At 44.4% G+C, this 12,147-nt stretch overlaps 1 protein-coding gene across 1 annotated transcript in view; it reads right to left on the bottom strand.

Moving 5' to 3' along the window:
- Positions 1 to 330: 330 nt before the first annotated feature.
- Positions 331 to 12,147, bottom strand: part of dmd (dystrophin) — a 28,161-nt gene continuing 16,344 nt past the window's right edge. The window contains exons 10-17 of the mRNA XM_056587663.1: positions 11,650 to 11,688; positions 10,678 to 10,743; positions 7,829 to 7,894; positions 5,846 to 6,004; positions 4,329 to 4,572; positions 2,950 to 3,064; positions 2,176 to 2,265; positions 331 to 462 (exon numbers count right to left, since the gene is read on the bottom strand). Coding sequence (XP_056443638.1) covers positions 365 to 462; positions 2,176 to 2,265; positions 2,950 to 3,064; positions 4,329 to 4,572; positions 5,846 to 6,004; positions 7,829 to 7,894; positions 10,678 to 10,743; positions 11,650 to 11,688 — 877 coding nt within the window. The 3' untranslated portion in view covers positions 331 to 364. The remainder of the gene's footprint in view (positions 463 to 2,175; positions 2,266 to 2,949; positions 3,065 to 4,328; positions 4,573 to 5,845; positions 6,005 to 7,828; positions 7,895 to 10,677; positions 10,744 to 11,649; positions 11,689 to 12,147) is intronic.

The following is a 12,147-nucleotide window of genomic DNA, read 5'->3' as shown; positions in this document are numbered from 1 at the left end:
CTTTCTTTGATTTTTCCCTCAGTTTTTTTTATACAATTGCATAGAAGTTTAAAAACCAGCCTCTGTTAATAATAAAACCATTTTAGGACTTTTTTTTTTAAGAAACTACTGAAATCTACAAGGTATAATTTTTGTCATTTTCTAATTGTTTTTTTTATGTCATTGCGTGTAACTGCAGTCCTTCACAAAAATAGACGTTATATATATTCTCTTTGTAAACTGTGTGTTCAATCCAGTTGTTTGACTAGAAAAGCATGCGTTTGATTGGTGAGGGAGGGGGAGGGCCAATGGAAGGCGGGGAGAAGGTTGTGGGCGGGACTTTTGGAGGGGGAGGGGGAGGGGCTTGGGTTGGTTGAGCCTAGTGCTAATCCCCGTTCTGCTCGTCTGTCATCACGGTAACCAATGACTCCATGGCTCGACCTAAGTCATCGGCCATGTGGAACAAACTGCCCACACTGGGACCTAGAGGGAGAGAGAGACGGACATAGTGAGACTTATTTTCATATTTTTTTGTATTTTATATGTAGCCAACTTTAAAGCTGCCAACAACCATTTTTGGTTGCCCCACTTTATTTTGGTTGAATGTTTTTTTTTTTTTTTTTTTGATTGAGTATCATGGTTCTCATGTTTTTGTTTTACTACTGGCTATTGCTATAGCTTTAAAGGCACGAGAACAATGAGACTAAATCAAAACACATTTTAAATCCAAAACTTGTTTGAGCAGATTTTGCAGACCTCAGCTTTAGGTCTCTTTTTTATATATTTCAGTGTTGACATACCTTAATTATTCCAATCTGCTCTTACAAGTTCACCTCTTCTAAATGGGCCTCATGGTAAATTATTATGAATACAATCAGATAATATTAATTACATTATCTATACTTTGTGATATACTCTGCTTGCTTTTGCAATGTCAACATTTGTTTTGCATGCCAATAAAGCTCTGGTGAATTCGATTGGAGAGAGAGTGAGAGAGAGAGCGAGAGAGAAAGGGGTAGAGCGACAGCGAGAGAGGCCTTGGATTAAAAACATTGAATGACGCATGTACTCGTTTAAGGTTGACAATAGAATAGCTTGAATGCTTTGTACACAATGGTCTGCAGAAGGTTATTAAAAGAGACAGACCGGTATTTTCCTCGGTTAACAAATGCACATTATTTTACTTTGCTGAAGAAAAAAAACAAAAACCCTCTATTTATAAAATGGCTATTATTTTGATACTCGAGAGTCAAAGTCAAACGAGAGAGACGTGAGAGAGAAAGAGAGTGGTACACAAACATAAGAGAGACACGAAAATATATGAGAGAGAGTCATAAATACATAAGAGAGAGATATGAGGGAGAGTCAGAGACATAAAGACATGAGAGCGCTAGAGAGACAATGACAGAGACATAAATACAGAGAGCTATAAAGAAAGACACATAGATAAAGGGAGAAAGACTTAAAGACAGTGAAATAAAGTTAAATAGACATTAAGACAAAGGGAAATATAAAGATAGAGCGAGACAAAGACATTGAGGGAGACAAAGACGAAGAGAGACAAAGACATTGAGAGAGACAAAGACAGAGAGACAAAGACATTGAGAGAGACAAAGACAGAGAGACAAAGACATTGAGAGAGACAAAGACAGAGAGAGAGTTAAAGAGAGAGAGACAAAGGCAGAGACAGAGAGGGAGATAAAGAGAGAGAGACAAAGACAGACAGAGAGAGAGAGAGAGGGGTAAATAGAGAGAGACAAAGACAGAGAGAGGTAAGAGAGACAAAGACCGAGAGAGAGACAAAGAGAGAGAGGAGCGACTGACCTCTTACAGGTGTCCCCGTCTCCCTGCTGGACCGCGGGGAGTAAGGAAAAGGAAAGAAGGAAGATGGAAAGAGAGACGGGGAAGAGAGGAAAAAAACACATCAGCTTTGCTTATAACCTTTGACCTGTTGAAATCAGTCGGTGTCTGAACGTAGAGAAATGTACAAAAAACGTTTCCTAAACATATTTGTTAGCTAACCTTTGTTAACTACGAAGGCGGGCACATTTTACAGCTGAATAAAACATTAGAAATGCTTCAACGCCGAACTTAGCGTCGATATAAATCAGTGCCAGTCTACAATGAGGTGTAGTTGTGACCTTTTTGGCCTTCCACACGTGCGTGAGTGAGTGCTTTGTGTTTGTGTGCGCTCACCCTGGCTGTGGGGGAAGGAGTTGTTGAGCTGCTCCATCACCTCTTCCAGCCCAGATGCATCTTGGGAGGGGCTGGACAGCTCATCATCTCCTGGAGCGGGGGGAGGAAGCCATTAAAGCCATTAAACACACCAAACGGTCTTCGGAAAAATTGGTAAACAAAGTGATTTCACCAGCAGAGCGGTATTGTCCTTTAAAGCCAGGGAAGGAAATTTGGAGAAACCAGTCAGAGTAATGTCGGATTTTGAAAGTATCCAACCAATTTATCACATCCCTTGCCTCAGGCCTCCCACCCAAGACATGTGGCTTGCTCGCTAGCTTTAGCAATAGCGCTGCTTAGCCTTGTAGAAGACTACAGTGGTAAGGGGCACGGGCAGAGTGCTAGCAGGTAGCCGCTACGAGGTAGACTGACAGGGCTAGCCGGCCAATCATTTCATTCTGGTCGAACGAAACGATTGGACAGGCTTATTAAAGGCCTGCAACAGTACCAGATAGCAGATACTATTATCATTTTTTTCAGTTCTGTCAGGATGACAAAAGATTTTCAACATAAATGACGAAAACATGCTTCTACAACAAAGGCCGTGACCCAGCTTTAAACCTACAGCTGTGGTCGACGTGGATGTTATTCTGTGTATTCTACCGAGGAACAACATCCCAGCTGCCCGATTAGGACGATAACATTGAGAAAAAAAAAAAAAAAAATGGATGTCTAAGAATGGATGACGGTGATGGTTGTGGAGGCGTGGAGGGCTGATTGGCTGGGGGGTCTCACCCATTGTGTCGGTGGTCTGGCTGGCGGCCATGCGGAGCAGGGGGAGGGAAGAGTCTGAGCGCTGGGAGGAGGTGGAGGGGGAGGACAGGGCTGTGCCGTTCACCTTGGAGTCCGTCTGACACACACACACACACACACACACGCACGCACGCACGCACGCACGCACACACACACACACACACACAAACAGACACACGTTACAATCAGAGCGTAGCTACTCCATTATCAAATAGTAAAATGATAGGAGAGGCAGTGTGTGCAAGTGACTGTGTGTGTGTGACTGTGTGAGTGGGTGTCTGTGTGAGTGAGTGAGTTATTGTTTAGGGTTAATATGTATAACAAGTTCCAGCCTGTGGATATGATATAAATGTCTAACCTGCTCTAGTAGCTGGCGTTGATGGTATATATATATATATATATATATATATGTTTAATATAATAAAATGTATTGTTCTGTATAGTATCTAACCTGCTCCAATAGCTGTCCCTGGAGGTATACATTATAAAGTGCTTAATATAATATATTAGTATACATGAACCTCCTAAGAAGGCGGAATTTGATTGGTTCGCTATCTCGGTATATTGGGCTCTATAGATACCCGTCACGCTAATAAAAACAAATAAACCGCTAATAAAAACAAATAAATCCCGGCAAAGTGTTCACGTGTAGTATATACTATAACAATTATTCACCTCGGGGGCTATTCCCCACTATTCACGGATTATTATTCCTCACTATTTACGGACTATTGGCTTCGCCTTTGGCGAATAATTGTTAAATATACAATATAATATAAAGTCTTAACTGGTCCACTGTTAGTATATATTATATAGTGTTTCACTCCATATAGTATAGTGTATATATTATATAGTATACGTCTATCCTGCTCCAGCAGCTGTGGGCGTTAGTATATACTCTATAGTATCATTCACAGTCACCTGCTCCAGCAGCTGTGGGCGTTAGTATATACTCTATAGGACTATTCACAGTCACCTGCTCCAGCAGCTGTGGGCGTTAGTATATACTCTATAGTATCAGTCACAGTCACCTGCTCCAGCAGCTGTGGGCGTTAGTATATACTCTATAGTACTATTCACAGTCACCTGCTCCAGCAGCTGTGGGCGTTAGTATATACTCTATAGTATCAGTCACAGTCACCTGCTCCAGCAGCTGTGAGCGTTAGTATATACTCTATAGTATCAGTCACAGTCACCTGCTCCAGCAGCTGTGAGCGTTAGTATATACTCTATAGTATCAGTCACAGTCACCTGCTCCAGCAGCTGTGAGCGTTAGTATATACTCTATAGTATCAGTCACAGTCACCTGCTCCAGCAGCTGTGGGCGTTAGTATATACTCTATAGAACTATTCACAGTCACCTGCTCCAACAGCTGGCGGAGGCGGTGCAGCTGTGACTCCAGCTGTTTGTTGTGGTCCTCCAGGATCTGCATGCGGGCCTCCAGGCGGCCCTTGTGCTGCCGCAGCAGCTTGGCCTCGGCCAGCAGCTCGGCGTCCCGCGGGCTGGGGGGCGACGCCGGCAGCATGTGGGGGGGCGAGGGCAGCGGGGACAGGCCCTTGCGGTCGTGCGCCCGCTTCAGCCGGTCGTACTCCCCCTGCAGCTTCCTGTGGGGGAGGGGGGGGGGGTGAGAGAGTAACAGATATTTATTTTTATATTGACTAGTGCTGTCAGTTAAACACGTTATTAATGGCGTTAACGCAAACCAATTTTAACGGCATTAATTTTTTTATCCCGCGATCACGCAATTTTTATTTTTATTTCTTTTTTCTTTTTTTCTTTGGCTCAAAACATAGAAGCAGTAGCCGGACTGCTATGTTCAAGGCAGTATGTTTGTAATTTCATCGTTTAATTGCACTATAGGCTTTTTTTTTGTATCTTCCTCTTTTGATCAGTATATGCCAATGTTGTTATCAATAAGAAAACATTTGCACAAGGCAAACCGATGCACTTCTCCACGTTGATAAGAGCATTAAAATGAGAAAAATTAATGGGACAAAGAAATCAAGGGATATTTAGCATAGAAAAAAAATCGTGAGCTAACTATGACATTAATGCGATTAATCGCGATTAAATATTTTAATCGTTTGACAGCACTAACATTGACTATTAAATGTTTCATAGGCGAGTGTACAGTACAGCGTCCTCTGTAGGTCAGTGCCAATCATTTGATCCCACAAAGAACGTTTTTGCATTGCGAAGCAGTAAATCTCTCTGCTCACATGCGTCTGTTTTTCTGTGTGTTTGTGCGTGCATTCGCAAATGTGTGTGTGCTGGTGCGTGTCTGTCTCTGTGTGTGCTGGTGCATGTGTGTCTGTCTGTATGTGTGCTTGCGCGTGTGTGTCTGTCTCCATGTGTGTCCTTGCGCGGCTGTCTGTCATTATGTGTGTGACTGTGCGTGCGTGTCTGTCTGTCTCTGTGCGTTCTTGTGTGTGCGTCTCGGCCTCCATGTGTGTCCTTGTGTGTGTGTGTGCCTCTATGTGTGTGCTGGTGAGTGTCTGTCCGTCTATGCATGTGATTGTGCATGTGTGTCTGTCTCTATGCATGTGATTGTGCATGTGTGTCTGTCTCTATGTGTGTGATTGTGCATGTGTGTCTGTCTCTATGTGTGTGATTGTGCATGTGTGTCTGTCTCTATGTGTGTGATTGTGCATGTGTGTCTGTCTCTATGCGTGTGATTGTGCATGCGTGTGCGTCTGTCTCTATGTGTTTTTGTGCATGCATGTGCGTCTATCTCTGTGCGTGCGTCTATCTCCATGTGTGTGCGTCTGTCTCTATGTGTGTGCGTCTGTCTCTGTGTGTGTGCGTCTGTGTGTGTGTGTGTGTGTGTGTGCCTCTATATGTGTGTGTGTGTTCATGTGTGTGTGTGTGTGTGGGTACCTGTTCTCCTGCTCCAGGTCGCCGAGGACCCTCTCCAGCTCCCCCTTCTCCTCCGTCTCCATGGAGATGAGGATCTGGGCGGGGCTGCGCGGCTGGCTCAGCGGGGAGCCCTGGCTCAGAGACTGGCAGTAGTGCTGGATCAGCATGTGCTCGTCGTCTCTGCACGCACGCACGCACGCACGCACGCACACACACACACACACACACACACACACACACACACACACACACACACACACACACACACACACACACACACACACACACACACACACACACACACACACACACACACACACACACACACACACAGAGAAGACACACACACAGAGAAGCACACACACACAGAGAAGCACACACACACACAAATAGACACGCAAACCCAAGAAGAGACACACACAAATACACACAAGAACACACACAAGAACACACAAACATGCGACGACACACACACACACACACACACACACACACACACACACACACACACACACACACACACACACACACACACACACACACACACACACACACACACACCCGCACGTACAGAAACAGAAACACGCAGAAGCAGACAAAGACACACACAAGCACACACACACACACACAGGATTTCATTAGTTGGGGAACAAAATGTGAGCAAAATAAGAATCAACCAAAACGACTGAAATTCAGCTCTGCTACTCTATTCCACACAAGCAGGAAGGAGCTATAGAGAGAGAGGCAGCGAGAGAGAGAAGGAGATCTTTTCAACCCTTCTTTTACTTTACAGTCTTAGTGGTATTTGGCAGGCAGTACCTGAAATACTTAAATGTAAACGGGAAAAAGGCGATTTGAAAAAATACCAAAAAAAGAAAAGACTTCCAGAAACAGCTGTCAGTGAAGATAAAGCTGTTGAAATGGTTTGATTCTGACAAAGCCGTCTGGTGTCTGAACAATCTGTTCTTTTAGTCAAGGGTCTTGACATATCTAATCAACAATGTACCCTCAAACACAGAATGGGTTGTCAAATCTGTTATGTTTTCCACTAGATATTGTAATGTTCAGGTATTTCAGTGTGTGGACAGTGAACTATACATCGACAGTGTGTGGCCGGTGAACCATACAACGGCAGATATCCCAGTGTTGGATATAGTGGCATGCAAGGTTTGTCAAGCTAGGTGGGTATACCACCAAGAAATACGTGTTTACACTTAATTAGGTGTGTATACCAATGAGATATGTGCCTATATCACTAAACTAGGTGCATCTAGCACTAACTAGGTGTGTGCATCACCAAGCTATGTGCCCACTTAGCTAGCTGGGGGTAGCACTAAGCTAGCTGTGTGTAGCACTAAGCTACGTGCATACAGACAGCTCTATGCTCGGTACATATAGAACTACACTTGGTGCATATAGCACTATGCTAGGGTCTGTCTAGAGGCAAGCGGCAATCATGAAACAAGCTAATTGGAGTTGCCGCGGTTTGCAACAGGGTTGCAGCGCAAGTGAAATGGAGAAGGGTAAGGTTTAGAATGGAGGGCTACATCCTTTCCCGATTCCCAAATGAAGCTGCAACCCCCCCCCCCCCCCCCTCTCTCGCCCCAGTCACCTTCTCTCTTTGCTTGGTTAAATACATACAATAATAATAAATACAATACCAAGATAATTGGAGTACACACAAAATAAAACAAGAAGGAATGTTTGAATTGTATTGTACTCCAATGGCTACTTGGCAAGAAATACATCTTCTGTACAATGAAAGGCCCATATCCCTAACAATAAGGACCTATTGATGTTAAATATAATAATAATAATGATAATAGTAATAATAATAATAATAATAATATATGACTGCTTGTTATGGATAATCAATTATCTAATTGCAATTAACCAATCAACAACGATCCAATGATGGGAGGGCCAGCCCGTCTGTGACTCAGCCAGGCAGGAAGTATGCACACAAACAATCCAGGAAGTGTAAAGCATCAAAGCGGTTCTCACATGCTCTCATTGGGAGAGATGCTGTCGTTGAGATACGTGCCGTTACGGTTCTCCATCTCGGCTAACCTGCAAGGTGGAAGGCAAGAGAAAGACAGCGAGGACCAAGTCAGCATCAACAACGTAGCGCTCCAGACACCTCCGTTCCCCGGACGTTTAAAGGTGACATATTATACCACCAGGTGTGAGCGTGATTAGCCGTTACAAGCCGTTTTGAAAATGTGTCTCTTCTGACTTTACAAGTGGGCGTGTCCACCTAGATGTATGACGATCTATCCAGCACACATCTAGGTGGACACGGCCACTTGTGATGTCAGAAGAGGCTGATTTTTTTTAAATGGCCTGTAACGGCTATTCACACTCACACCTGGTGGTATAATATGTCACCTTTAAAACCATGTTCTTCCGCAGGGATTCAGAGTTAATAATAAGTTCACTGCGTTTATACAGGGCATTTCAGGACCAACAATGCGCTTTGCGTACTCGAGGAATACGCTTCCTCATCCGATAACCCCTTATAAAGTAATCTTGGGATACGGGTCTGCTGAACAACTGTTTCGGTTCGGAACACCTGGCTTCATCGCCCAGGTCCGACCGATCTCGGGGGTCAGACCCTTAAACCCCCCCGATCTTATCGCGGTCAATCCGATAAGTCTTACTTCACGGCTAACGGGATAACATTTGTGAAGCCCAGGGGAGGGCCGGGGGATTTCCACGGCAACGCTGCAGAACATTCCATATGTTTCATCGGATTCGACTCTTCTTTTTTATTTCCCGTTTATTTCTTCTTCCGAAGGGGATAAGCGATACGTGGTGACGTGCTTTGCCGGCTAGACTCCTAAGGTACGACACAATCGACCAAGGGTCTGTAAAAGTGAGGCGCGGGGCTAATATTTCCCACTCCTAACGGAGGGGGAGATAAAACTGTAGGGCTTTCTCCAAACTCGCCTCTGGTAATTATCGGTCGACACAACAGAAGCAGGATGCTATTCTGGGTTTCTTGGTCCTGGTGACCATTTAGTCTAGAGATGAGGTTCCCAACATTTGTTTCGTAAGCTTCTTTTTTTTTCTGATTCTGAAAAATCTGCGTCTTATAATCACTCTCCTGCCGCCCCAAAAGGGTCCCCGAACCACAGGTTGGGAAACGCTGGTTCCAATGTTCTTAGACACCGTGGCCTGCGAGGCAGACCCTCTGAGCAACAGAGCCACCCCAGCACTGTTGGTGGAGTGACAGCCACTGTTAGATCCTGGAGGTTACTTTAAGGCTAGGGCATGACGTGAGGAAACACAGCCACAAGAGGGTGTGTGTGTGTGAGAGAGTATGTGTGTGTGTGTGTGTGTGTCCTAGCCCAAGGTTACAGTGGCTGGTGTAAAGCGTCCCCTCTCTCTGGGATCAAACGCACAGCCTCTAGCTCCTATGCTGCTATTTATTAAGTGGAACGCCAGCTACCTCCCCCCCCACCCCAATACACACACACACACATACATACCTCGCAGCGATCTATCGGCTGATTGATTGATAGACAGATTCATCTATTTGATTTGACTGGCTGCTCTCTTTTCCTTTTGCCATTAAATATCATTCCTCTCACATCATTAAAGGTCCCATGGCATGCTACTTTATAGATGCTTATATATAGGCTTTAGTGAGCCCTTAATACGGTATTTGAAGACGTTCAATAAATTCAGCCTTGGTGCAGAATTACAGCCACTGCGAGCCAGTCCCACAATGAGCTTTCCACAAACGTGCCGTTTTTTAGAGGCGGGTCAAGGTGGAGGGTGGGGCCATGAGCAGCTTGCGGCCACGGTATCATGCGCTCATGTTTACAGTGGATGCATCGCAATGGCTCGGATTCATAATATCATCCGAAGGCGCAAAACAGCTTTTGGCCGTGTTCTGTAATTATTCTAGTCAGCATTCTAATATGCTCCGGCGGGAGTACTGGAGCTCTATATCTAAATAATATAATATAATATAAGATAATATAATATAAGATAATATAATATATATCATCATGGCCAAAGGCTGTGTGCACCTCCGGATGATATGATGAATCTCAAACGGCCGCGTCGGGTTCTCCGACGTCTGGTTCTTCCACGTCAATCTGAAGCACAGACTAAGCGGCGACGTGGAGGAGAAAGGGATCGTGGCCGTATGCGGACTCCCGGTACTTCCACAACGAGACTCGTAGTGGGGCTAATCTCGGCCATGGTTGAGAAGGAATTGGGGGAAAAGGAACTTTGGCTTTGACTCGCCGAAGTTCTGGTTGAACAGTGACGAGGGGGAGAAAGGGATTGTTGCCCGCGATTGTCTACCCCCGGAGCAAAGCTGCCGGAGCACCACCAACAATGTTAGAAAACCTCATAGTGAAATTATCTTGCCATACCTTTAAACAACAACAACGTCACACTTTAACCATTGTGTATATGTACTCGATGCTATATACTATATGAACTGTATATGCTCTTGAATATACTTGTTTGAATTAATACCATTGTATAGACACAGAATGTGTTCAATTTGCAGACTGCATCTGACGGTTGTCTTTAAAGCAAGATACTCAGTAAACAGTCAAAAAGACGGTCAAACTTCGAACCTTGCTCGTCCTCTGATAGCTACTCTGCATTCTGTCTAGATGTGTTCTCTAGAAACTCGTAAAAGATCCTTGACCTCATGTTGATATATCCTCAGTCTTCCCTGTGAGTGGCTTTGGATAAGGGTGTCAGCAGAATACCTAAGTGTGAAAATGCTTTTGGAATTGAAGAAAAAAAACAAAAACGCCAATGTGCTCAGATGCGTCCTGTGTCATTCCGGGTAAGTCTCCCCGCGGATCGCTTTTACCAGTTCTTACCGGCTGGCGTAGTGCTCAATGCGAGTGTGCGTGTCATCATGGGAGAGCTGGGGGGAGGAGCCAGGCCTGAGAGATCGGGATAGGGATAGATGGAGAGAAGGAAGAGAGAGAGAGAGAGAAATACAGTCAAGCCCAAACCAAGTCTCTCGATATCATAACTATTTGTGGAGACACAGCTGTGACGTGACACACACAAACACACACACACACACACACACACACACACACACACACACACACACACACACACACACACACACACACACACACACACACACACACACACACACACACACACAGAAAGAAGTGCGTGAGCGTAACGTGATGAGGATGAGGAGGGCACAAGCTGCGGGATGAAGAGCATCCTCGTCATTTCGACCTATAGATTGCATACAGTGCGCACAGGAATTGACGTCACACGATGAGCAAGGACACATGTAATTAGTGTCTGGTGTGAGAAAGAGAGAGTGAGAGGGAGTGAGAGAGAGCTCAGGAACCTCAAACCTCTCATCTTCAGAGTCATCCCACTGCACTTGAATCACATTTTTGTAATCATGAAACTGCACTTTATATATTTATTCAAACTAATGGCACTATTGTGCATATCCTCCACACATACATGTATACATACATGCATACATACATACATACATACATACATACATACATACATACATACATACATACATACATACATACATACATACATACATACATACATACATACATACATACATACATACATACATACATACATACATACATACATACATACATACAGAAATATCTTAACTTATCTGGTCATAGGAGATCTTTTATTCTGGATTCTCATGTATTTAGTATGTAATATTCAAAGATTCAAAAAATGAATTGAATTAGAATTAAATGTTATGTGGGGCAGTGTGTGTGGTTTGTGCGTGCGCTTGTGTGTGTGTGTGTGTGTGTGTGTGCGCGTGCGTGAGCTGTACTCACAGATGTTCTACGGGCCAGAAGTTGATCAGAGTGACAGGACTGCAAGACAAAAAGAACGTGGAGATGATGACACAGGAAGTGGGAGGAGACCAGACCGCAAAGCATGATGGGAGACGTAGTGTGCAAAGCAGCCGGGGTGTGCGGCTCAACACAAGCATAGAGAATGTTACACAATGAAATACAAATTGGAGTTGCAGCAGACACGCACACAAAGTCGTCCCGTTACAAAAGAGCAGGTTGTGAGTGAGGACATATTGGGAATTGAACCAAGAACCTTTCAGCTGGGAGACTCAACACCCAACACCCTAAACCAGGGTTTTCAAAGTGTGTTAGACTCCAAGGAAACAAAGAACTTTTTTTTTTTTTGGCAGAGCACCTTCAGTACATCAAATACACCATGTTGTCTCTTATCATGTTGGCATGGCTTAATCAGATGTTCTCCAACAGTGTGTGAGATTGTGTAAGGGAGAGAGAGCGAGGGAGTGAGTGGGTGTGTGA

This window comes from Gadus chalcogrammus, chromosome 4 (genome assembly GCF_026213295.1).
Source record: "Gadus chalcogrammus isolate NIFS_2021 chromosome 4, NIFS_Gcha_1.0, whole genome shotgun sequence".
Lineage (NCBI taxonomy): Eukaryota > Metazoa > Chordata > Actinopteri > Gadiformes > Gadidae > Gadus > Gadus chalcogrammus.
Note: the sequence above shows the minus strand (reverse complement) of the source record. Positions and strands in the feature narration are given on the sequence as shown.